Consider the following 27617-nt stretch of genomic DNA (forward strand, 5'->3'; position numbering starts at 1 on the left):
ATGCTCCAAGCATTAGAATCACATCTTTAGTTTAAACATGAACCAATAATTTGCACATACCACAAGGAGTAAACACACTAAATACATCTATAAGATATCATCTAACCAGGAAAACTGTCCGTTCCCTAAGGATGGTAGTGCGAAACTATATCGTAGGTCAGCTTTATATTCAATTGTCTTTATATACATCCTATTATCTTTCTATAGCATTTGGTAGTCATGTTTTCAGCTCCAATATTAAAGGGTGTTATTTTGATGGTATTGAAGAGCATTGATCTTGGGTTTACAGGTAGATGTCATCGTGGACGTCAAGTGAATCCACTTTGTCCTTTCTCTCTCTTTCTTTTTGTGTGACACAAGTAATAAAAATTTATATTGAAAGGTTGCAAGTTGGGGCGGAGTAGGTGACAGCTTTTATACATTCTTGACCCTTTCTTACATTATTGTTGTCCTACTTGCTTTTTTTTAATTAAATTTTGGAAAATGAGATAATTTTTCTTGCTAGTATTTTGGATAGTTTTTTCTTCTTTTAAAAGGAACATTTCCTACCATTTACTTGTTTCTTCATTCTAGCGGAAAACATTGCAAGAACCAAAAAAAGACCCGAGTCGCCGCTCAAAAGGTTAGGCCGATGCAAAAGCAAACACGAAGCACAAGTTGCTCAATGTCATGCAATTATCTTTTCTTATATCCAACATCACTTTGGATGTGAAGATTAAAATTATCTATTATGGGGATTGAGCTGCCAGATTAATAGTATTTTAGAATTTATTTTCATTCCTTCCTACTCTGCTTCTTTTGGCAGATTACCCCTGCGATTGCGGCTCGTGCCTCTGTCGTTCAACAGCAGTGGATGATGACCACACCAAGAAACTCACCAACCAACCCCCACACATCCCCCCGTTTAACGTCAAGACCCCCCAACTTGGGCGGTGTTCCCATAGAAGCCTTGTCTGGTCCAGAAGCAGAGGAGGAGACCGCGGGGGTGATGGTGGTGCAGGGTGGGGGTGGTTCTATCCACAGGTCTGGGTCAAGGCCTCAGCTTGACCTGAGTGGCGCAGCCATTCAGGAGAATTTTGAAGGAAGAAACCCGACCATATTGTTGCCCAACCAGTCTGATGATATCTCCCACCTTGCTTTGGACATTGGAGGTGGGTTTTATCGTGCTCTTGTCTCTTCCCTTGTTGTCTTTTTTTTTTTTTTTTGGGGAGTGGGGATCGAGATACCCATTTTTTTCCGTTTTGTTTGGTAAGTGGATGGTTGTTGTTTGTGCCATTGTTGTGGCAGTTTGTGATCTTTTGTCAGTTTCTTTGGAAAATTTTGGTTTGCCAACTATCTTTTCTTTTTAATGTCGACACAGGTGTTACGGGAACTCATTGGTTTTGCTGTTGCGTTATGGAATCTGTTATTATTTAGATTGGTGGTGTTTTTAAGCTATATTATGTAGGAATTGGGTGCTACTCCGATTTATTGGAATGGTTGGCATTCTATTTGTTCAGGGAGTTCGTTTGGTTCTGTTTTTTAGATCCAAAAAAAAGATTGGATGGTGACTATAGGCAATCTGCTATTACTAAAATTGTTGTCCTATGATCTTCATCCGTTTTGTAGAGATGCTTTCAGAGTTATCTGTTTAGCTGTTTCAGCAGGTGCATCTTGCTAAGAGTTTCCTTAATTTCTTTTTTCATGGAAATTTTGCTTTCTTTTTTCATGGAAATTTTGCACTCAGTCATTCCCAAGTAACGGAACTTTTTGGTGTTTCACTATGGAAATTAGACTTTCTTGAACTTCCGGAAGCTCATGAAAAGTTGACTAGGTAGGGATGCCCTTGGATAATCTGCATTTCTTAGTTGATAACAGCATCAGATCGATGTTAGGGTCTCTGAAGAGATTCACATTCCCCTCTAAATTACCTCCATGGACAACCTGACCTGATCTCTTCTAGGTCATGGAATATCTACCTTCTTTCTAGTCTCTATAATGTAGCGTTTTATGTAACTAGAAGATAATTAGAAGAACCCTTGGTTTTTTCGTCAACATGATACCATGGGTCGTCCAGTCAATTTCCAACAGAATCAGCCTTAGTGTCCATATTAGAATCTTTCAGGTTTTCATCTATTCAGTTGATGAAGAAAAGTTAATGGTTTTTCGATCTAGCCTGTTTGGATTGATAATTGCAGTTGTATCAACTCATTCACAATGTAAAAAGGTTCATCCATAATATGGCTAACTGGGGACAATGGAAATGATTTCACTGTGGCAATGCATGGTATAGTTTAGCCTTTCCACAACAAAGTCAAAGCTATGTCACAGGGGTGTGTGTACGGACGGGTACGCCGGTATGGGTTCGGACATGGCAACTTTGAAAATTGTGGGTACGACAAATTTTTGAATTCCTAAAACTGATAAAATGAAAAAAAAAAGACATTAGTAGTTCATACTTGTAATTCCATAAAAAAGTCACAAACAAAACATTGTTTATCACAAACAAAACATTGTTTATCATAAGAACACTATCATATCATCATTCTATGATCCTAGCTATTCCAAGTCAATGCCCATCTCGTCCTCCTCTTCATCCACTGCCTCAACACATTAGAAGATGTTGATGGAATATAAGGTTTTCGAATCTTGAATTAACAGCTTTAAGTGTGTCTTCTTTTAAGTTAAAGTCCTCAACATTGACGTCCCAAAATAGCCAGCAACAGATAAACATTAAACATGTAAATGGCAAGTGATAGATAACTGCCAAAATAGCCAGCAATAGGTAAACATTAAACACGTTAAATCAAACAAAACATGAAAAAAATGGAAAGATTTACAGTTCAATCTTCAAAACATCCCCAAATAAAAAAAAACGAAAATCCCCAAACCAAGAAAATGTAACCTTAAGTTGTAATAGCGAAAAAAAAAAAAAACACTTACCTGGCTGCCGCCGGACCGGACATCATCGCTGCTGCCAGTCATTGCTGCTGCAGATGCGGGTTGAAGAAAACGCAGGTAGGTCGAGCTCTGCTTCAGAACTTGGCTTGTGTTTTGTAAGTTAAAATGAAAGATTTTCATGGTTCGTATCGGGTCTGACCCAGACCTGATCCAACCCATACCCAGTAGCTTAGCCGTACCCGCTTCCGCTTACCCACGTACCGGAGTGTGTACGTGGTGCAATCCCATGTAGCCATGTCATGGAGTCAAAGTGTACATCTTTTGAAAAAAACATTTTACCCTTTACTGTTAAGAGTCACCTGAACTTTGTTGTGCAGATAAAACCTTTGGAGCACTATTTCAGTTTGTTCTGTTAACCTTTTTCATGTTATTTTGTGTTGCTTTTCTGATGCCACATCCACCTTTTTGGCTGTTCCTAGTCAAATTTATACTTTCTTCAGAAAAGAGCATTACAATACCAAATGCTATACGACTATGAAGCATATACAGTATACACTGCACAATAGAAATGTATAATATATGAGTAGATAATAAAATAAGTCAATAAAGAATTGAAGATGTAATGTCAGTCTATAGAGACACTAGACTTCCATTGGGAACTCCTGGCAATGAAATAAATAATTAAGTGCTACCCTATTTAAAATGGAAACAGATTACTGTGATTGAAGTTTGTTACCAGGATCATGATACAAGAAGTTAAGAAAGAAATTGAAGCAGCACGTTTTTAATTCAATTGAAAACTATGGAAAGCCAAATATGAAATATGTAGGCTAGGTTCTTTTCCCTCACAGAATCAGTTTGGTACTCAAGTTCATAAATTGAGCAACTACATGAGGGTTTGAGAGGAAAAGAAGGCAAGAAATAGGAGGAAGGATCAACTACAGAAGAGATTGAGAAGAAAAAAAAAGAGATTAGGTTTATCAATCTAAACTTGTGTCTCTTGTAAGACTGTACTTCTAGAAAATTATGCTTCACCTCAAATAACCTATCAGTGGCAACATTACAACTTACAAACATGCAATAGACTAATAGGTTTGTTTTACCTACTCTGTTTTGCTGAGTCACATTCTAACTATTCACTTTAGTTTGTAACATAGTCGAGCTTAAATCATATGGTTTTCAGTTGTTTACACATTTATGCCATTTCTAGCTTACACGTTTTATTTCACTCCATTTATTTCTTAGTTTGTTCTCATAACTCATATTTGTGTTTGACTTGACTGTTGTCTGAATCATTTCTCTTACTCGTCTCCATAATTCCTGATTTGTCAAGACTTAAAGTTGTGGCATTGTGCATCTGTAGATCCAGTTCTGGAAAAAGATGGCATATTGAAATTTATTTACTCTATTATTTACATGTCAAGAAACTAATAACCGGCAGTGTGGTTGTCTTCCATCTGATGTCTCACCATGTTAGTTAAGTGCCCACTTACAGAGGGTATGAGATGATAAAGTGTTATCTTCTTAGGGTCTTTGATAAAGTTGGTGTACTTCTCAAGACACGAGGACATCCAAACTGATGACAAGAGGAGGAGACGTCTTAAACACAGAGCACTGGTTCCTATTGGACACAAGAGAAGTTATCCCATTCTTGGAGGTCGGCTTCATTTTGTGAAGTTTGAGACAGGCAACCTGAATGATTGCTTGGACTTCATTAACTCCAAGCAGCTTCACCATGGTGGTATGTGTATTACTAACTTCTATGTATATATATATATATATATACAGAACATGGCCAGATTTTCTGTTTCTAATTCTAGGCGTTTTTGGATGTCTGTTGGAGTAGAAATTTTTAGTACTTTATATTGTGAAGTTGTGTTTCTTTTTGTTCTATTGAAAAATCTGGACTTACACCATGGATGAAAGGTAGGAGTGGCTCCAGGTCGGTGAGTTTGGCCAGATTTTGTTTGATGCGAGTGAAATTCAAGTCTGTTTTAACTTCTGTAGTGAAAGACAAGTCATTTTCAGATCTGGCCCAAACCTGATGCATGTATGACAAGGTTTTGACCATGTGTAGACCAACCATAATTGATGGCTTATCAAAGGAATGAATATCTTTTATTTTTAGGAGAATAAAAGCGCCAAAAATTTCTGTGGAAAATTCTGGATCTGCCAAATGTTACTACGTTTAACCTTTGGGTCTTACATCAAGGAACTTCAATATTATCTGCCTTTTCAATGTTGTCTATCTAAATGTCTTTGTCTTGTGTTGTATGGTTAATTGGCACTCTTTATGGCTGTACTTTACTGAGCTTTGTGATTTGGTTTTGCTTTTAGGCATAGACTCACCATCATGTAAGAATGAAAGTTTGTTTGAAGAGGCTACGATTAAGGTAACTCGTGCTTTCCGAGCTTTATTAGGTGAATTGTCTGATTAGCTACTTTTCTAAGTTGTAACATATATTTGGTTGTTTTTTCTCAAGTTGATGGAGATAAGTTTTTTTGAACCAAATCATGCATAAATGTCTGCGTTCATGTGTGGCTTCAAAACAAGTATGACAGTGTTATCCGTATCGTTTGATCATAAATATGTTTTTTATAAGTCAGCTTGACCTATACGATGCACCTATGATTCACATTGTCCTTGTGTATCATAGGTGTATTGGCCATATTGTATGGTACCAGACAAATTTTGACAAACAGGGCAACGTCCCTTTATATTGATTTTCTTTTTAAAATCGCCTCTCCCCCTTCATTTTTAACGTTTCTACTAGCTTTGAGTGGAAAGTTTCTGATGGTTTTGGAGAGAAATGCCAATAAATGATTGATTTGATGGAGAAATTGTCAATAATTGTCGACTTGAGGGAAGATGAAGATGAGGAAGGTGAGGAGTATCATATGAATTGATGATAATTATGATGTCAATAATATAATTATACATATTTTCAATTCTCATTTGTCATTGGACAATTATATGTTGTGATATGATGTAAAACACTTGTTTACAACGTTGAAGTATGGTCCTTCTTGTTTAAACGTTTAAATCAGATGACTGTTCTATGACAGTTAAAGTACCTACTTCGGCTCAATTTTTAATGTTTCTTGATGGTTAATTGGTTATTCACCACCATATTCAATTCTTTTTTGCTTTTCTTGAAAATAACAATAATGTTGGACCATCTTACTATAGAATGTGCTCTTAGTGCCTGGAAGGCTGGAAGCCTGGAACATATAAAGTTGACTATTGCATTTTATAAGAAACTCATTGACCTAGGTTGAGATGAATCAGTGTTCAGAAAAATGTGTTCCACACAAATGGAACCTTTTATGCTTTTAGATTTTCATTTTTTTTCCTTTTTTTAGAGACACAATACAGTGAGCATACTAAAGAAATTGTGAGAGCATGAGTTTTCCTTAAATACTTCAGGTTCTGTCTTATTCTTCTTATAAACAAATATTCTTAAAAATTCTATTTTTCCTCTGAGAAGCTGTTATCTTTGACCATACAGAACTGTTACTCAAGCTTCTATAGTTATCCATTAATTCTTTTTTGAAATTGTTGACAAGGCTACAGGTGGTGGTGCATATAAATTTGCAGATGTCTTCAAAGAGAGACTTGGTGTTACACTTGAGAAGGAAGATGAAATGGATTGTCTTGTCGCTGGAGCAAATTTTCTTCTTAAGGTGTGTAGCCCATGTCAAATAATCTTTTAGAAATATGTTTAGACCAAGTAAGTCATAATACATAGTCTCTATTTTTAATAAAAAAAAAGGACATCAAGTTGTTGTTTGCATACCTGGGGCTTCTGCTTCTTTATGCAGTAGTGAAATGGAAGCTCTTATTAAGCAGCTAGAGCCTAACCCTTTTTTAGCATTTAACTTGCACCAAAAGTTCCTTTGCTCTATCTTCATATAAATTTAATTGATCATGTAACCTCTTCACTCATTGTAAGACCTATTGAGGGGGCATAAGATGTACATTTTAGCCATCAAGCATCCACCAAAATATCATAATTAGTTACATGTAGGAATGTATACACACACAGAGAAAAGGGAAAAAAACTACAAATGCACATATTCTATTTTTCTATGTGCACCATGCTTCAAGCATGAAAACTTTGTGATACTAAAGCTCGTTGTCTTCTCATCAATTTTTCCATGGACTTGCAGTCTGTCCGCCATGAAGCTTTCACCCACATGGAGGGCCAGAAGGAATTTGTGCAAATTGATCAGAATGACTTGTTCCCCTATCTTCTTGTAAATGTTGGATCTGGTGTTAGCATGATCAAGGTAATGCACCACATGTATGTGTGGTCCCAGAGTTTCTTCTGTTGTTTCCATGCTATAGTTGGTCATACTTTTTGAACTATCTGCAGGTTGATGGAGATGGGAAGTTTCAGCGTGTCAGTGGAACAAGTCTTGGAGGTGGTACTTTTTGGGGACTGGGGAGGCTTTTAACGAAGTGCAAGAGGTGGTTCATAACGTTGGGGCATTTTTGTTCACTATCTGATTTATATGTCATTTTCATCAAATGGTTACAGCCTTTTCTATTTCCAGTTTTGATGAAATACTGGAGCTAAGCCAGAAGGGTGACAATAGTGCAGTAGATATGCTTGTTGGAGATATATATGGAGGAATGGATTACTCCAAGGTCTGATTATTTGCTAGAGTTGTATATCTTTGATGCATCAGTTGGGGAATGGATTCATAGTTCCTGTGCTGGTATTTCATATTACAAATACGTTGTTGTTGTTGATGAGATCTTTTCATTGACTGTCATGGTTCTTTATACTTTATATGTTAATCCTTATCTGCAGTTAAAGTGTGAATTTTGAGTGCTTGAGTGGATCTTAGTCATTGTAAAACGCGTTATGTAGCCCATATTGGTCAGGCCTAAAGTGAGATATTTAGCATCATGTAGCATAAAAGATAACAAATTATTTTTTAATGTCAAAAGTTCTGCAAAAATTTTAAAATAACAAAAAATAGGGAAAAGGCTTTTAATTAAAAACATGCATTATATAATCATAAAAGAAACAAGTATATACTAGCTGTGACATGCATTTTTTCCATCATGAAATAACTAAAGTTTAAAATCGTTGACTTAGATTTACTTAAATGGGTATCAAAAAATTAGTTCCATTTTATCTCACTTACCACTTGGAGTCCTGAATCAACTTAATGGTCATAAAACTGGATTTTTTTATTTTGGAGGATAGACATAGACTCTTATTTGAAAAACCATGAAAACCCTAATTTTGTTGCACAAAATCAGTCTTAAATTTTAGTTTTTTATTTAAACGTGTAGTAATGCTGATAAAGTCAATATTCAGCCAGGAATTTATATAACGTAAGTTCAAAATAAAACTTTTCATCATTTTTTATTATTTGAAGGTGTAACATGGGATACACCTCTTATCACACCCTAATATAAAATACAAAGCATATGTCACGTTATAGAAGATGCAATACAGTTACACCCTGAAACTGATGTCAGACATGGTTAGCAAACCGATCAAATTGACTCGTGTATCAAGAGTCAAGTACTGACGCAAATGCAACCAAATTTTAGAGGACTCTCAGTTGAATTGGGTCATAATTACTCAATGCTAGACTATTTCATCCAGCACCAGTTCTAACTGCTAGTCAATATCACTAAAAAATGGTAGTTGTTTATAAGAAATAAACTAATATAATGAATGTCAATTAGTTTTAATTATCTTCTAATTGTCTTCATAAACTGCAGTTACTTGATTGTATCTACTTGTTAGTTGTTATTTTATAGATAGGTTCAGCTTCTTCATCATTTTGTAGTAAAAATAACTATAAAAGTTTATGACTTATCCTAAGCAAGTTGCTGAGTCAACTTTGTGTCATGTGACCCAATAATCAGTCAATCTAAGTGTGATATGGTTTTGCCAACTTTTAGGGGTGTAACATATCAATATTACATCGTCACAAATGTCCTTTTTTGGGTATTAAACTGCGTTGACCCCACCATTGCTGTCGGGGATGCCTCAACGAGATTCGTTGGTGGTCCTGCTGGGCCTTCCCAAACACGGTTGAGGGGAGGCAACAACCACCCCTGTCCCTTCTGAGAGGAGGATGAAGGGACCGATCGGCTCCCCGCAATGAATGAGAAATAAAAAAATGTGAGCGTCCGACTACAGGATGGGACACTCGCAAGGAGGCATACCATAGCTGAATATTTGCTCAGTTGGTGTGGGCCACCCAAATGGACGACCCACCATTCATTTAAAATTTAAAAAACAAAAAGGAAAAGACGATAATGGGGGTAGAGGCCGTCGGCCTCCCCACGCATGTCGGCCTCCACCCGTTGACTGGTTCCCCTCCATTAAAAAAAAATTGCAATCCAAATCTTTTTAATGAGAGGAAAGTGGGCGCCTTCCCCATTGCCGGCAGCTGTCCCTCCTCTCACTGGTGACCAGTGGGTCACCATTGGCGCATCAATGAGATGCGGGGAGGCCCCAGCAGTCCTCCTCTCTCGCGATAGAAGCATTGGGTGGATGTTTGATGCTGCTGCCATTATTTTTTTGTTAAATCATAAAGAACTCGGTTGTTGCGCTCGGCCCAAAGCAGCCAAGAGGTAAAACACCCCTATACATACATATATGTGTATGTAGATAAACATAGACACGCCGAAACAAGTATTGCACCTATGTCAACACGATGTGGGTGCGGATGCAGCTTAAGTGTGGCACGTGGCTCAATGAATGCAGTTGGGTGCTGCTTCCTGCACTGACCTTGTGTGAAGTGCGATCTTGAGATGAGAAGATCTATAATGTAGATGGTTCTTACTGGGTGTTGCAGTTTTTTTTTCACTACGTGATAAATTTGTTAATTTTGTTGTCCTTTGATTAAGTTTATATTGGCTAAATGAGGGCTGTTAATGCTTATTGTTGTTCATTCAAGTTTATGTATACATTGTGTCTCAGATTGGTCTTTCTGCATCAACAATAGCTTCTAGCTTTGGGAGGGCAATTTCTGAAAATAAAGAGCTCTCCGACTATAGACCTGAGGACATTTCTCTTTCTTTATTGCGTATGATTTCGTATAACATTGGCCAGGTAATAAATTTCCTGCAAATTATCTGATTTCCATGTCTGAGATTTAGCTGTTGTTTCTAGATGATAATTTTTTGCTACAATTGTTTATGCTGATGAATGTTTTACAAATGAAAACCCAGTATTTGCTTTTTCTTTTTTGGAAATAATTAAGTCTTGCATTGTTCATAAAAAGCTAATTAAGTGAAAAAAGAAAAAATCCAAGTCCAGCATTAGAGATCATCATAAGGAACCAAAGACCAACATATAGATCAATTTCCTATCATCATTCAACCCTGTGAGAAAGATCATTTTCTGGATAATTACCTGAATAAATATGCTAGTACTCCTTTGGATGAACGGATGTGATGATTATTCCCTATGACTAGTGAACGTTTCGAAATTCATTCTTTATGTAACCCACTGTACTTTAAGGTGACATAGAAACAGTAATAAGAGAACTTATTTTGTCATCATTTGTTGTTTGCTATAGATAATCTAACTGCTAGGATAGTCAGTAATGGAAGAACAAACATGGTTCAGAACAGTGTTCAATTTATGTTCTCATTTTGGAACATGGATCTCCACCATCTTGGGAAAACTTTGTGATATAAAATTTGATTTTGTTAAAGGATTCACCAAGAGGATAGGACAGCAAATACAAATGCAAGGCATGTATAACTGCTGACCATTGCACACGTGCAGTAATTTAATGATTATCCTGGCAATAATGATCAATTTAATTGTTTCAAGTTCAAAGGAAAGATATTTGGTCTTGGGGAAGGCTGTGACCTTTAAGAAAAATAGAAGTTATAAATACATTCCTTGTTAGTCCAATTTGCAAAGCACGTCAAGCCTTGAAAAGAATCCACCATTGTGTTACTTTTCATGTGCTTCTGGGGAGGGCGTGTATCTGGATCCTGATAAATATTCTAAAGTCACGAATTTCATGACATGTTCCTGGTTACAATCTTTGATGATCAGCATTTTTATATTTTAATTTTTTTTCTTCCATGGTGATTCTACAAAAATTTCTGTTATTTTTCCATTCTCTATATGCATAATTTTTCCTGTTACTGCTCAAATTTTTTGTAAGCCGTTTCCATTTCGTAGTTAAGACTTAAGACATAAGATACTTGCACCGACTACCAGGCATCTTTATAGCATTGCAGTGTCTCAAAGGACATTATTATTACTGCATCATAGGTGGGAAATTGTGAAAGGAGAGGGACTGCTGAGGTTCAGATGATGAGAGTCAGTTTAATCCTCCAAGTATATAATTGATCTACCCTTTGTTTAGTTTGGGACTCTGGCTAGCAGTTCTTGCTTTCCCTATTCCTTCTTCTTGTCTGTTGAGTCTCATTATGAATTTGTCTAAATTTACTTTTGAGTATGAACTATGAACAGCACCAAGAAAGTACGTGGAGAGAAATTTGAGAAGAGTATAAAGTAATGAGAATATAAAAATGCTCATTTGGCTCATTGTAGCAATGCAGAGACACAAAAATGGCATAAACACATGCATTTTATATTTAACTTTCATTTAGTGTTTGCAAAACATAGCCACCTTCCTGCTTTGGAAGGAAATGCACCCAAAGTATGTTTTTTGGGGATACATATGTGGCGCCTGGGCTTGTGCTTTGTGTAGGTGGGACTATCTGTTATTGGATTTGGTGATTTTATAGCTGAAAAGCCCTGAAGGAGCAGGATTTTCGCAGCAAGACATTAAAGCTCATTCATCAACTGAAGATTTGTCTCTTTAGGAGTTTGTTCTGTAGAAAAAGGAACCACCACATGGCTCAACATAAAAAATGAGTATGCTGTTTCCACAAGAATCTGGAATGGAATGGAAAAACCCAGTGTGGGTCAATGCTTATACGATCAGGCTTGAAATGTGCTCCTGCTGGTAGGGATGCCAAGGGATACTCTCAGTCATGACTCACGAGTGGATGCTGCTTATGGGAGTCCTTTACATGTTCACCACTCATATAGAAACCAATCACGATGGCTTTTAGTGATGCCGTATGCCTTGGTTCTACAAAATTGTCTCGAAAGCGTTCTCCAAGATCTCTTTGACTAATGAAAAAGGCAAGAAAGAGAAACAAGCGTACTTTTGGTGTCATCACCCACGCCCAAACCTTCCTACTTCTGCAATCTTGGATGGTGGATGGTTCTTGATTCTGAGTCATTGTGTTGCTTACACTTATTGACTCTCTCTCTCTCTCTATATATATATATATATATCTATGTGCTTGATTGTTTTGAATTGGTTGCTTGAGTTATTATTTTAGCTAAGGCATTTTTCATTTTTATTCCGACTGTGTCGTTGAACTTCTTGTTCTTTATGTTCTGTTCCCTAGATTTCACACTTATTTGCACTGCGCTATGGGATCAAGCGAATCTTCTTTGGCGGTTTCTTTATACGAGGCCATGCTTACACTATGGACACAATTTCTTTTGCAGTTCATTTCTGGTAATTCTTTAAGCCTGACCACTTAAGTTTTTGGAACTTCTTGAAGTATGTATATTGCTAGTTTATGTCACACGGACTTGGCTGGAAGGGTGTCACACCCAAGTTCACACAGCTGGACATGACTTAAACATGGCAAAATCATATTTTGTACTTTTGGTCTATTTTGGTATTTTTTTAATAGTTTATATTTTATGCATGTATGTATTTGTGTGCTTAATTTTTTTCTTTTTTTTTTTGTTGATACAAACATACCCATGCACACAACCATGTCCCTGCACTCAAATTTTTTATGCGTTCGCACTTCACACCCACTGGTCAGTGCCCACCTATGTGATACAGTGTTAATTAACTTAAGCCAAATGAATCCTTTCATAAGTTGTTTTTTAACTTGTACTTTTGCTGCTTGGCATATCTTTACGTTCATTTGAAATTTAACTTCAACCAACATATTAGGTCAAAAGGTGAGGCCCAAGCAATGTTTTTACGCCATGAAGGATTTTTGGGTGCTTTGGGTGCATTTCTAAGCTACGATAAGCATGGTCTTGATGATTTGATGGCACATCAATTTGTGGAAAGGTTTCCAACAGGTACTCCTTATGTTGGAGTAAAGACACATGTTCCACCTCTTGTAGATCTAAATGAAAAGGTGAGTAAATCAGACAAAGTTGTAAGAAACTTTTAGTTTCATATATTGTCCTTCACTTGCATCTTGGGGAACAACATGTATGTGTTATGTAGTTGATCAGCGTCTCAGCAAATTTTTGTTTGGTGCTTAAGTTTTTGTGTACTTTCTTCTGGGCTTGTTCATTCAGCTACTGAGGAACTGATAGTATTTTATTAGGATCTGTTATTTAGTTCTTTATCAATGTATTCTAATGTATCTTTTTTTTTCTGGCATGAACTTGAATGTCATAATACCCTGTTCAGATATCTTGGTTAGAGAAGTTCGTGCAGAAGGGTACTGAAATTACTGCCCCTGTTCCAATGACTCCACCTGGTACCACAGGACTCGGTGGCTTTGAGAGACCATATTCCAGGGGTGATACTTTGCGGTCTGATTCAAGTGCTGCTCTTAATGTTGGTGTACTACATCTTGTTCCATCACTGGAGGTGTTTCCCCTTTTGGCAGATCCAAAGAAGTATGCTAACTTACAATTGGTCCATGTTGGCAATCCTTTATAGTTTGTGACTATAATGTATTCTTCTTTCACTTGCAAATGGTTCATAAAAAGAAGTATTCTACCTTGCTTTCAGAACTGTTGTTACCTCTGTACTGCCTTCTCCCAAAGTCTAATGGAAATTCTCAAATCAGTTCTGCGCTTCATGTCATAGTCAAATGTCAAATAAAAAATACATGGTAGATTATTCACTTATATATATATATATATATATATATATATATGACAACTTAGGTAAGAGACAAAAACCAGACCCCTTAAATTTATGTTCAAAAATTTAAACAAAATGCGAACATCTGAATGTGTTTATAAACACTAATTCAATATAAATCATGCTTTAAATTTAATTCAAATTACTTTTTGTAAAAAATGTGATTTTTCTACTATCAAAATATTGACATTATAAGAGCCATTCATCTTCTGATTATTAAAAAAGCATTATGAAAGTAAGAAAATGGCTAACTTAATACATGTTTCTCATCAACTTGCTCTTAATATCACATCTGTATGGTTAGATTGCAAAAAAAAAAATTAAATGATTAATTTTAATGAGTTTGGTTTTGTCTCTTAAGTGGTCTGGTATTTACCAATTCCTCTGTCCCTCTCTCTCTCTCTCTCTCTCTCTATATATATATATATATATATATATAAGAAAGAGAGGGAGAGATTGTTTTTGGACATTCCTCTGCTTGACGTGGCAGTGTTAGATACTAAATAAACCAGTAGCATAAAACTTGGAATGGATGAATTGCTGGAGAATGTAAAAGGGAGTGTTTGGATGACACCCACAAAAATTAGTTTTGTGAAAACCTGGTTAAAAAACCAGTTTTGTAAAATTGGTTTGGATGACAAGTGAAAAACTTGACTTAGAGGCAAAAATCAGTTTTGCCTGAAAAACTTGGGAGGGGGCAGGTTTTTCAGGCCCTTTATGAAAACCAGGCTTTGCGAAAGCTGGGTTTTGACAAAGCCAAGTTTGAATATCATCCAAACATTCTTGAAATGGTGTTTTGGGGCAAAACCAGGTTTTATCTCCCAAAACCTGGTTTTAGCTTGTCATCCAAACACCCCTAAGTATATTCCAAGATTTAAAGAACTGTTTGATCACCAATTTCAGAGTTGCTTTCTGTTGTTTATTGCTTTGAGATGTCTTCAGATATATTCATTAGTTAAAAACATCCTTGTCTTATCATTTGTGAAGCCGTGTTGTTGTTTGCTATTTCTATGTCCTTTTCTTGTAACTATAAACAGTTCTATATGGCATAAAATTGTTATCAAGCAAATTTATGAGCTGTTTGCTGTGTGTTCATGTTGTTGCAATTTGTCCTTTTGCTGCATTAACTGCTTCGTATATCTGAGCAGCAAAGGCTGTTACTTATATTGCTGGAAAATTTTCCACAGGTATGAACCGAACACTGTTGACCTTTCTGAGCATAATGAACTTGCGTAAGTGACTCATTTTTTTCCTGTTATCTAAAGGTTTCAATTGTTTTACGTTGATTATACATACACAAATGAACCATTAAGGTCACATTTTGCATATTAGGGAATTTGGACTTCAGAATCACATCCATGCACTATTTAGCCAATGAATATCTTACAGAAAGGGCCCCAGTTAGCAGTTACAACCGCTGAAAGATTTTTTTCTTGAGGAGACTTCTGTATTTAATCCATTTGTTCAGATGGCCTGGGGTTGGCCTTCGTAGATGGGGCTTGCACACGCATTCTCACGCACATGCACATTGTCTTTTTTTTTTCCCTTTTCGGTGAGAAATGGAGGGAAGGGATTGGGCATACATTTTATTTGGTGGATGCATAAACAATACTTGGTCTTTACTTATTTCTTTTTCTCTTGTAGATATTGGTTGAATGTCTTGTCAGAGCATTTACCTGACCTTGTTGATAAGGTAGAATTGATCTCATGAGCTTCAGGAAGATTTAATGGATTGCAGACATTTAGTGGTTATTAAGGGTGTTATACATAGAATGATAGAATATTTCATGCTCGGTTGAATGATGAAATTTCTGCTTCATTTGTCCACCTATAGCGGCTATGTCAAAATGGAACTAATAGTGGATATGCATGGATAAGTAAAATAGAACATGCACTTTAATGGAAAATAATATACTTTGTTTTATCATACATGTCACTAAAACAATGTATTGTTTTTCTATTTTTTGTTATAGAGATTATCAAGAGAAATACAGGTGTGTGAAATTCAGTGATAAGTTAACAATTCTCTACAGAAACACTGAAAGCGAATGATAAGATCATGAGTCGTGACCATAAATTAAGAAAGAAAAAAAGTGAAAAGGGTAAATAACTGTGACATCCAACTAGGCTTCATGGTCAGCAATCTCTTTAGCTTTCTCATCTCTGTCCAATTTTTTTTTCTCCTTTCCACAACTTTGGTTAGTCAAAGTGTGTGCTTTTTATCTATTGTTTGTGATGCTTCATGATTGGAGACCACATAACATAGCTGATAGCTAGAGGAGTCATGTTTTGGGGGATGATAGTGCCATGTTTATCATTCATCAACAGAGAAAGAGAAGCAAAGAGAAAATGAAGTGGTTGAAGGAAAAAAAAGGATGGATAGTTTGGCAATGAAAACATGCAAATACTACTTTTCAGTGAGTGTGTAGTGCACTTAAATATGCACAATGTTCTCTCCCTTTCTCTGTGTATGCGTGTGTGTGTCTGCACACACATACATTTACTATCATTCAGATACACATGTTCACATCCATGCCCTATCATGCAAGCTAAAGGAGTTACTCAGTGACCTACTACCTAAGCTTAGAAGTCTTAACAGTGACATTGTGATGTCTATGGTAGTACACTTTTCCTACGTGCATCACAAATTAATTTCTTGTTATTTTTCTCTCTAATATTGCTAAAAAGTACTTGAATCTGGGTTGGGTTCAGGTCCATACTATTTGCTGTTGCGAGTAATTGATGCAGGATTGATCCATTTAGACTGGATCTTTGTTTGGACCCATTGTATTTGTTTTCTTATGTGGTTTCAGTTAATATGGAGCTTGGACCTTTTTAGTTTTTATCTCTATCGGTCTTCTGTTTTGGATCCAATATTCAAAGCAGTCAGAAAACGTATATGTACTTTTCGGTTTTTGCTTATACAGTTATACCTTTGAAGTTTGAACCAAATGATTGTGACCTTGTAGGCAATTGCCAGTGAAGGTGGGACTGACGATGCAAAAAGAAGAGGTGATGCATTCTCCAGTGCATTTTCTGCACACTTGGCCAGGTAATATGATAATGTTTTATCTTGGAAGCTGATTAGTTGTTGGAGTCAATTAATCTGTGCATGATGATAATTTTCATTGTCAATGTAATATTTTGGAAGATCTGTTCAACTTGACTTTTTCCTGATATTTAGGCAGAATTACTTCTAGATCTTTCAGATTTAGCAAGTAACTGTAGGAAGATTTTGTTTCTTAACTTCATAGGCATGCATTTGTTTGACTGAACTTAAGTGGATTGCCACAACTTGAAACAAATACAAAGCAAATTGGAGAAAGTACTGAATAGCATTGCAATATCTGTATTTTGAGTTCCTATTGTACACAAGATTTTAGTGAATTTAATCTGCATTAGTTGTAAATGGAAAAAAGAAAATAAGTCCTTTTATCATTTTATTTTTTTATGTTAACCAAAAAGTAGATCCCTTGATGCACCGTGTAGCTAACTGTCCATCATATTCTCTTTGTGAAACATAAACAGTAAACAGGGTAAGGTTACTAAACTTCTCAAGTTTCTTCCAAGTTATTTGGCTCCACAATGTAAAAGACTCAAAAATTCAATAATTTGGAATTCATTTGTGATAGATGTGATGCCTTTATCATTGTAAATTTTTACTAAATTTCTATAGCTATTTTGATATTTCTCCTAGGGTATTTGATGTCAATATGTTAATAAAGATAGCCATCAATACCTTTTTAGGAGATTGCTGCACCCCCATGCATCAGGTATTGGTGCAGTTATAGGTATTTCTCCGACTGCCAGCTTCAATCACCAACCATGGTAAGAGCTGTCAGCTGCACCCGTACACCTTTTCCGCAACTTGGTCTTGAGTTTCTGTTGCCAAATTAGCCACAGATTCAGGTTGATTAGCTTATTCTCAGGCAGTTCATATTTTATGCTTTTGCCATGTCGCTTTCTAAATTTTGTTTTTTGTTGTTAACATATTGACAGCAGTGTCTGTGTATGCACATCTAATCAGTACCTTGAGCTTTTGCTGCACAAGCATCCATATCCACCTGTCACATGGGCATCCCTGGAAGGGTGCTGCACCCATTTGGACACAGCTGGGTCCTTGTGCATCTATGGGACATGGCTTGGAGACTACTCATATTTCATAATTTTTTGGGTACTTTTGTTTAGGAATTTATATTTTATGAATGTAAAGAATGAATATGAGCAAACAAACACATATTCATTCTTTACATTCATAAAATATAAATTCTGAAATGAAAGTATATATGTGCACACACACATGGCTGTATCCCTGAACCTAAGTTTTTTGAAAATGTTTGGCACCAACATCTGTACCTTTACCCTCTCCCGTGTGACATAGGTATCCACATTCTGCACCCACTTACATGACAAAGCATTGAAGTAATTCTTTCAAAAGTTTCATGACAAGGAGCTGTATTTAAAGAAATAAAAATAAACTTCTCGCATTAGCTTCTTTAAATGTTCTAAGCTCTAAAATTTAATTCAGGTTACGGGAAGAACCAGTTGCATATGGAAAATTGGGCCTTGCAAACCTATTGGAATTGAGAGAAGAGTGTCTGAGAGAGTTCCAGTTCTCAGATGCATATAGAAGCATCAAACTGAGGTGGGTAAGATCACACCAGACAAAGAAGAGACTCTTTTCTCGAAGTTTCTTTTTGCAAATCATATGTGTTTTATTTCTTTTTATTTAATTCTCATTGATCAAGTTTTAATCATTTTTTTAAATAACAATTACAGCATATCTTGCATAATCTCAAGTAACTGTATCTCCATTGGACATTGGTATCAATAAAAGATTCCCTGTCTCTTACAGATTTAATTTTCTGATTTTTGCTGACTTAGAGAGAACGAGGCATCTCTGGCTGTTTTACCTGATCTTCTAGTGGAACTTGATTCTATGGATGAGGTATGTAGCATTCATGCATGCACGTATATCCTGCTGATCTATGACAAAGGGGATCTTTCAGTTATTGTGGTTAGTCCTTAGGTTCCTTAAAACATTGTTATGAAATTATCTGCAATACAGGAGGCAAGGTTGCTTGCACTTATTGAAGGGGTTCTTGCAGCCAATATATTTGACTGGGGAGCACGTGCTTGTGTTGACCTCTATCATAAAGGAACAATTATTGAGATATACAGAATGAGTCGCAATAAGATGCAGCGTCCTTGGAGGGTGAGTTAATTTCTTTTTTGTGTAATGTTTCTGGATTTGAATTCTGTTACTATCCTGCTTGAATTGAGATTTTCTTTTAAATAGTTTGTCCTTGGTAATTGGGTCTCCTTAAATGTGAAATCAGCTTTGATGGTGTGTTGTCATTTCAGGTTGATGATTTTGATTTGTTCAAAAAAAGAATGTTAGGGTCTGCAGAGAAAAAACCCCAACCACACAAAAGAGCTCTGCTCTTTGTTGACAATTCAGGTGCTGATATAGTTTTAGGGATGCTTCCGTTGGCACGAGAATTGCTACGGCGTGGAACTGAGGTATGCCATATAGTAGGGAAATAAAAAAAAATAAAAGGTGCCTTTTCTTCACTTCTCAGTAATGGAACTTTTTATACATATAGCCATGCAATCAAACAGAAGAATCCACAAAAATGCATATTAAATGGCAATGGGATATATATGTGCTTCATCTCCTGTGGTATTTATGTAAAGATTTTCCTTCAAGTGAAATAATTCTTGATGCTGTATACATATATACCTGTCTGTGTGTGTAAAAACCTTCTCAGACTACTAAAACGTATTGTGACCTTTGGGCTCTGTAGAAAAGCGTAGGTATGGTTTTGTCCATCACAGTACCTTAATCATTCTTGTGAGAGTTTCTGGTTTGCCTATGCACTAGTATTAAATAGCTTTGTTCTTGCGCAGGTTGTTCTAGTTGCAAATTCTTCGCCAGCTCTAAATGATGTTACTGCAATTGAAATACCTGAAATTGTGGCTGAAGCTGCCAAGGTTAGATTCATATGCATGAGTTAGTATATTTTGTACAAATGCATGCCGTCTCTCTCATGTTTCATCTTAATTGTTATTTGTTAAACATTTTTGTTATTGGACTTGTTTTCACTTTTTTGTGCACTCAAATAGAAGAATATCAAGCATTTAATAATAATTGAGTTCTTATTTGAACAACACAGCATTGTGATATCCTTCGCAAAGCTGCAGAATCTGGGGGGCTTCTAGTAGATGCAATGACAAAAGCTGATGACACATCTGGGAAAAGTTTATCATCTCTACCTTCTCTCATGGTTGTTGAAAATGGTTGTGGAAGTCCGTGCATTGACTTGAGACAAGTTAGCTCAGAACTTGCCTCTGTTGCAAAAGATGCAGACTTGGTAAGATACAATACGTGTTCTTTTTCGACGGTCCATTGTTCTCTGATTTCCTTTTTATTCTTCAACCTTGAACAACAGCTTTTTATATTTCTTAGCAGCAATTAATTTCCAATTAGACCAATTGCTATTGAAAGAAAGAGCCACAACAGCTTGCCAGTTGCCACATTTGTTTTGTGAAATTTCCTTAGGAAGAATGATACTGGATCTTATTGCCGCTTTTTTCTACATAAATGGCTTAACAGAGTGCGATTATCTTTGCTCTTATCTCAAAAGAAGTTGGGACCGACATTTGGATTTCTTTTTTTCATTCTTCTATTATGTAAATGGTTTGATGAAAAGTCTCGTTTCTCCCAGTGATTTTGTCCTTAAAAAAGTTGTAACCATTGATATTCAAGGATTAGGTCTATCTTCTCAAAGAACTGCAGGGTAGAGAATAGTTGATTCTTAGCTGAAGAAGGTGCTTCGTGAAATTGTCTTTTGTCAAGGTCCTTTCAGACAATGCAAGTACATGCTGGTGTCATGTTGGGACACATTCCTTCCATGGGGAAAGGTGCTCAGGAACCTTTTTTGGTGAAACTGGCACTTGTGAGCCGTTTGCTCAAGCATGTGAACTTTGTCCTGTTAAAAAAAATGTCTTCCATCTCATAGGTTTGGATAAGATGGTCCATTATTGTCACTCTTATTCAGCATACCCATGGACCTGTACCCTAGGCAGTTCAAGAAAATTCATGCTTCTTATTTTTGGTATGTTATGTGGATTGTTCTTTGGATTTCCTTTGGTGTAAAATGTGGCATTGAAAGCAAAGACTGAGTTCAGTAGAATCAGCTAGATTTCATCATAGTAAGTTCTTGAAATTTTCCTGATGCAATTCAGGAAAAGTAGCAACAAAATAGTTATGGAATTTACATCTTATTTCTTGCATACAAACAAATCGTATCTGTTATATGCCCATTTCATTGCAGAGTTTCAATTTTACATGCACTCAAATAAATCAGAATTTTTCCTGGGTGCCTGGTGTAGTGACTGGCTCACTTCATGCTCAAAAGAGACTAGAAACCAGCAACAATTCTCAACCAAATATCTAAAACTCTTAAATATAGGACTATTCTGAAGCCAATCCTTACACTTATGATGTTACAGTAGTATCCGAACTCTTAGACTCGGGACTGTCGGTAAGTCAATCCCACACTTAGTTGTTACATAGGCAGCCAAACCTTCTATTACTGGTTTAAGTAGAGTGAGTTGATAATGTTTGATTTTGGTCAATCAACCGTTCAATGAATTAGTCTTCATGGTAATTGTTGGTGGAGCCTCTTATTCAAACATGAGGACGAACATGAGATTTGGCTTGTTACTGTCCGAATGATGTCTCTTTTCTTCTTTGTTGTACCGAAGTTTTATCTTGGGGCCACAGATGCCTCCACATGGAGACTTTTTTGCCTCAAAATAGTGATGTTTCCATAAAGATGCATTATGTTCCAAAGGTCATCCAAGTATTGTCAAAACCCATTAGCTGCTATGGCCATGAGTATAGGTCACCTAATGCTGTAGAAATAAAGTCTAGGAGGTACTCAGTGTTCTGGTAGACCCTATTCATCTGGCTGATAAGTTTGAAGATGAATTTGATTAAAGGATAATTTTTATGAGTTACCAGTGATGGCTGTTGGTGGAAATAGGCATTTGATTGTTTGGCATGGGAATTGAAACAAAATGTAAGAACATTTACATGGATTTTCTATCAAACGGAAGGCTGTAGATTTCAGGAAATCTAAATGGAAAAATGGCTGAGAAGTAAAGGTAATCTGATGAGTAAGCATGTTACTGAGAGTTGACTTCAAATATATCGATTATATACAATAAAGCATTTTTTTTTCATATGTTTGGTCCAATGAATATGGCTAGGTAAAACCTAACAATAGGGCTTGCTAATTGGGTATCTTAGTGTTCCTGTGGGCCGCTCTTGCTAGCATTTTTTTTTCTCTTCCATATGTTTGGTCCAATGAATATTGCGAGGTACAACCTAAGGATAAGGCGTGAAAGTTGGGTATCAGTGTGTTCATTGAGGCTCGCTCTTTACGCTGTGTAAAAGTGATACTCAGGGGAGTGATAGTTCAGCACCCAGGATGCCTTGGTAGGTGCCTGAGTGAGAAGCACCCAAGTGTTTCTTCTTCATGGATAGATAGTAGATACATAAATACATGCATACACATATACAGGTGAGATATGACTTGTCATAAATCATGTGGATTTTTTTCTTATTTCTCAATTTAAAAGTTAATTCAGAATTTTAAGCTCATTTTTTTACCTTTTCTTTAGTTTCGAATAGACTCCAACTTGTCCCACATAGGACCCTGACTGGGCTTTTTGGGGGCCTTGACGCATGCACCTGGCTAGCATTGTTTACTAAAATGCTTTTTCTTTTTCCCTACGTCTGCACCTTACTGAGGATGAGCAGAACTTGAGCTTCTCTTCATTTCAAACTATTTTATTAGTTGTCTTTGTATGGTTCTGGAAGCTAACTGTCTAACTCAGATTTGTTGCCTTCCCGTACTGCAGATCATCTTGGAAGGTATGGGGCGTGCACTGCATACCAACTTCAATGCACGTTTCAAATGTGATGCTCTAAAAGTGAGAAGAGATATTGAACCCTTATTTTCTGCTTTCATGAAGTTCATGTATACGGAAATTTCATCAATTTTTTGTCAATTGACTGACGTAATCATCACTTGTAACAGCTTGCGATGTTGAAGAACCAGAGGCTGGCTGAGCGTCTTGTAAAAGGAAATATATATGACTGCATATGCCGATACGAGCCTGCTTGTTGAGAAGAGTTTCAGCAAAGCCTGGCAAGGGTTCATCTGTTATTGTTAGTACTGTTACTCACAAGTTGAGTGCATCTTGCCAATTCAATTCAATAAAACTGGTTCCAACAATCCAGATGAAGTCATAGAAGAAGTACTTGTTTCCGAACCAGCAGATAAACAAAATATTTTACTGCCTAGCAGCTCATTCTATGGACAATGTACATAGCCGTTATGCTGGCAGTTTCAGAAACATTTTTGAAATATGAATTTATTGGACACGATTGCAGCTGGTACATATATGAATGCAAATTATGTCATATCAGGCAGTGCACAGATGCCGTTTCAGTTGTGTTTAATTGTAGCAAATATGGAAGTTCTCGTGCACTTAATCTTATAAAAGATGAAAGAGTCACCTGTTTTGATTCTTATAAAAGTGAAGTTGGTCTTGCAAAATCTTTCCATTTGCAAGAAAATCGAAACACGCAACCTGACGACCATTTTTACGTCATATCAATATACAAAGTTTCCTTACACAATTGATGACACACTCAAATGTTGGTAAAAGAAATAATGAACTTGGGTTGCCATGGACTTAAATGAACGTCGCGGCTTTAGACTAGCCTAGGAATCCTAAATGCCCTCTGCGCAACCTCGCCGTTCTCCTTTGCTTCCTCCATCTGTCTTTAATATTACCATCAGTCGCTTTTGATTTATGAATCACCAAATCATTGGCCTTATGCTCATCGATAGAATTGGAATAATCTGCATTCCTTATTCTTGCTGCCTCTGCGAATAGGTCATGTATTAGCATTTCAGTCGTTTTAGTGGTAATACCCCTTAAGTACCACGAAATGGGTGGAGGAGGGACAAGCGTTGGCTGAATCAATTGCTGCAAACAAACAACCGACCCTATCCTTCCTTTTCTTCCCGTACATTTTTCATAATCGACATAAGTTTTTGGCTCAAAAGGTAGACAAACATGTTTATCAACAAACAATGGCTTCAGTTTCCATGCACCTTCAAATCTTTCCATGAAGCCTGATTTCCCTTGTTTGAAACTTACCTGGAAAAAGATACAGGGTCATGAAGATAACGGCATTATATGCTGTGTGCATGCGTGCATGTGCTACACATCAAGTGCATCTTTACCGTGTGATCTTTCCTGTTCTGGTCAACTAGAACATGTACTGAAAATACACCAGACCACCACAAGAATCTCCATGCAGCAGCTTGTTCCACTTCAACCACTTGCCTTGGTCCCTCGTCTATCAGCACCTTTCTTGAAATGACTTCCTAGAACAAGTGTAAAAATTATAGTAATATATGGTCCACACAATCTCAAACCCGAAACAGCATATTTCTTTCTTTTCATCGAGAGGATTGTGGAAACAATACTGCATACAACGCAAGGACATAAATATAGAAGGTGACACCCATCTTAAGATCCATAGTCCATACTTCATATTCTCGGGAACCATTTTCAGGTTAAAACAACATGATTGGATGCACAGGCCTAAAGCCAGATAAGCTTAAGAAACTGACAATGACAATTCACCTGGGCCACTTGCTAGGGGCCAAAACTGAGAACTTTTCCCTTGCACATCTCGGTCAAACTGTAAACAGAAGAACTGTCAGTTCCTCGGTGCTGCCCAGTTGGACCAGCCCATAAGCCAGCCGCAGCCGCCATTTGAGCTCAGAAATTAGTATAATGGAGCAAATTTTGCTCAGTTAGAATGCAACTCTCACGTAAACTAAAGGACATTTGACACTGATGATTACATCGAACTTGAAGTCAAATGTTTGGTTTGGACAATTACATGTATTGGAAGCAATCAGCAAACTTTAGGTTACCGATGCATATGCGAATCTGATAGTAATTTCCATGGTAATATGATGTGTAAATATGCCTAGAAGCAAACAGAAGCATTTAATCACCAACTTTGACTGCTCCTTTTCAGAAGCCCAGGCTCATTAGCTTGCTCGCAAATTTAACAGCATTGGTCAATATTTTCACAACAATCAATCAAGAGTAACTGAGTTTACCTTAATGTTCTTGAACACCCTCTTGTTTTCAGGATCTGTAAGGATGTTAAATACTGCATCAGGAGGCAAGCCGATCTCGAACTCAACATTCAGGTTGCAAAGAGAACCTTTTGGTACACTAACCTATTCAAACAGGTTCACATCAGACTTCCTTTTTATTTTCTTACAATAACCAGGACTATCATGCATAACTATTTCAACGAGAGGAGGGCCTTAGATCAAAGCTTTCATGCTTATATGGTTCAGTCTATATTGGCTGCTCCAGTTACTGAGGTTTGTCATAAACCAATGTACTAATTACTAACATCAGGAGAATAAATTATGCGACCATATTCACAGACCTGGTTGAATAGCTTCAGACCACAAATACGACCTAAGTTCTCAAATACGAACTTGTGATCTATTTCCTTACAAATAAAAGATAAAAACCGATAATCACACCTGCTACTTGTAAATATTAATTACATCATTCCCACATACCTCAATCTGTGGATGGCAATCAACCCAAGCAGGATTTTCTTTCCACACTTGAAGCTGCTTCTCCAAAGTGGCCTCCAAGGGTGGAACAGGACTGACATCTTTTGTGTTGCTTTTCACTGACTGATTAGAAGAGAAATACTTAAGCATTAACATATTTCCACTTCAGAAACTGTTTACATTGTTTTACCAAAGACTGGACATACCTCTAAATGGTTTTGAAACCTTTTGGGAATATTAATTAGGAAATCAAATGACAGCAACGGGTTTGTAAATGATGGAAACATTGCACTTGCATTCCGCTGATTATTCATTTCTGTCATTGTTTTTCCTTCATCTATTATAGCTGAGTTCAATCTTCAATGAGCTTTATGTACCTAGAACAAGAATTGAAGTTAAACCCACTTATCTTTCAAGCATTGAGAAACGAAAATGGTAAAAGAAAATAATCATTGTTAACGCTACAGATGAGACAGCAGAAGTTCATCAACTAGGTAAAGGTGAAAGAAAATTGTGATTATTAACCCTTTAGATATGAGACTGAAAAAAGAAAGTCAAGTCACAAAGATCACTTAAAGCTGCAGCTCAAAGTTCCAGAGATTCCTTCTATATGCAAGAGCAGCAAAACCAGGGGACTGTTCAAAGTTCAAACCACAACCGGAAATTGGGTAACCATTAAAATCGTACGTAAAAAGAGAAAAGGGAAAATCCTTTTACCGAGTTGGCCAAATCCTAGCTGTTCCTTTGCATCACTAAGTCCCTTCAACTTCAAGTGATACTACCACATTACAGCCTGCTGGCAAAAGTTTCATCCATAAACTCAGATAATATGAAAAACCTAGTCCATATCTATATGCTTTAAATATCGATTTATTTACTGCCCATGGGAAAGATTATCACATGCAAGCAGGGACAAAGTGCACGTAGTTCCTTGAATATCTAATCAGTTGACAAGAAAAAAACAACCGAATAAGTTCCTACAGAGACAATTATTACTATCTCAAAAGAAGGAAAAATAAGAGAACATGCAAACGAAAATGCATCTAGACCGTTTTCTGGTGAAAATTTGCCATCAAATCTGAACAACAAAAAGTTCTAAGAAAGCATTCCTGGAGTAGCAACGAAAAATTAACCTACGGCCACCATTTAGTTGGTAATTCCCACTTACAGGACTTGTCAAGTGAATCAAAAGGGCTTGTACGTAACAAGCGCTTAGAGTCCTATTTGGCACAAAGAAGGGAAGAAAATAACAAGAAAATTAGAGAGTCACTTCCTCGACAAAAGGCATGAGTTCAACTCGACCACGTGCTGCATAAGTTTCTTTTTTTTTTCATAACTATATCCATTTGGTTTTCCTACCTCCAGAACAAACGGATTTTGGAAAAACCATTCTTCCGTAGCGCGCTAGAAGAATTACAATAATAGATAGATCTTTAAGAACAAAATAGCACAAAACTCTCTCAGAAAACAGTGACCAATTTCAGAAAACCACAAAGATGCTACCAGAAGACCCAATCAAGTCACAACCCACCAATCAAATTCAGGCAAGACAGAAGCATCTTCAGTATAAATTGCTGTTTAAGCTGATATCAGACAGTTCTTTAGCAAAACCAATCGTACTTACAAAAATGAACACTGAAAGGAATAGGACGAAAAGATCAGACATCGGATCGCTTACAAAATGGGATTCAAGAAAGTTAAGAAACAAGACAAGGAAGATAGCTAGCGTTACATGACCGCATGCTTCGAGGGGGCCGTGGGCAGGGGGTGAGAGAGAGAGAGAAGGTCGGACACCACGCACCTGTAAAAGCCTGACTTGATGCTGTGGAGAAGCACCCTGCGCTGCTGCAGAGGAGAAAAAGGCGGAAGAGACGATGAGCTGCATTCTGACGGGGGAAAAAAAATTTGTCTATGGATAAAAGTCGGACCAACCATGGAGCTCTCACAAGAGGCTGACTTCCTTATGATCGGGTCCGCAACGGATGAGGCTAAAGTCTCGAGTCAATAAAGCAGGCGTTGTTCTTCGCAACTTTAAATGCGTTCACGTTATCTTGGACGGAGAAGCTTCTGATGGGCAGATAAAAAAATGCCTTAACGAGAATTGAATATTCG

The 27617-nt window shown here is 36.9% G+C and overlaps 2 protein-coding genes across 6 annotated transcripts; one reads left to right on the forward strand and one right to left on the reverse strand.

Moving 5' to 3' along the window:
• The first annotated feature begins 551 nt into the window (after positions 1-551).
• LOC116264438 (pantothenate kinase 2) lies at positions 552-23263 on the forward strand. 2 transcript variants are annotated; one of them, XM_031644653.2, is made up of 23 exons: positions 552-622; positions 806-1151; positions 4409-4621; positions 5218-5273; positions 6448-6564; positions 7051-7170; positions 7257-7351; positions 7438-7531; positions 9837-9968; positions 12305-12417; positions 12871-13063; positions 13345-13556; positions 14994-15038; positions 15451-15499; positions 16776-16858; positions 18335-18451; positions 18691-18754; positions 18875-19021; positions 19171-19329; positions 19717-19800; positions 19983-20180; positions 22738-22809; positions 22917-23263. In XM_031644653.2, exons 2-23 carry the CDS (start codon positions 854-856, stop codon positions 23004-23006), a joined length of 2751 nt encoding a protein of 916 aa, XP_031500513.1. In that variant the 5' UTR covers positions 552-622; positions 806-853; the 3' UTR covers positions 23007-23263. The 2 variants fall into 2 exon arrangements, with proteins under 2 accessions (XP_031500513.1, XP_031500514.1); XM_031644654.2 differs by lacking the exons at positions 552-622; positions 14994-15038 and having other exon boundaries at positions 727-1151.
• A 161-nt stretch (positions 23264-23424) lies between these two features.
• Positions 23425-27526, reverse strand: LOC116264439 (uncharacterized). 4 transcript variants are annotated; one of them, XM_031644657.2, is made up of 7 exons: positions 27438-27526; positions 27307-27350; positions 25712-25882; positions 25509-25628; positions 25029-25151; positions 24135-24278; positions 23425-24048 (listed from the first exon to the last, which is right to left on the reverse strand). In XM_031644657.2, the coding sequence occupies exons 3-7, from the start codon at positions 25826-25828 to the stop codon at positions 23602-23604; spliced, it is 951 nt and encodes a 316-aa protein (XP_031500517.1). In that variant the 5' UTR covers positions 25829-25882; positions 27307-27350; positions 27438-27526; the 3' UTR covers positions 23425-23601. The 4 variants fall into 4 exon arrangements, with proteins under 4 accessions (XP_031500517.1, XP_031500516.1, XP_049936632.1 ...); XM_031644656.2 differs by lacking the exon at positions 27438-27526 and adding an exon at positions 26223-26298 and having other exon boundaries at positions 27307-27431; XM_050080675.1 differs by lacking the exon at positions 27438-27526 and adding an exon at positions 26223-26301 and having other exon boundaries at positions 27307-27407.
• Positions 27527-27617: the final 91 nt, after the last annotated feature.

Source organism: Nymphaea colorata, chromosome 11, assembly GCF_008831285.2.
Source record: "Nymphaea colorata isolate Beijing-Zhang1983 chromosome 11, ASM883128v2, whole genome shotgun sequence".
In the NCBI taxonomy this organism is placed as follows: Eukaryota; Viridiplantae; Streptophyta; class Magnoliopsida; order Nymphaeales; family Nymphaeaceae; genus Nymphaea; species Nymphaea colorata.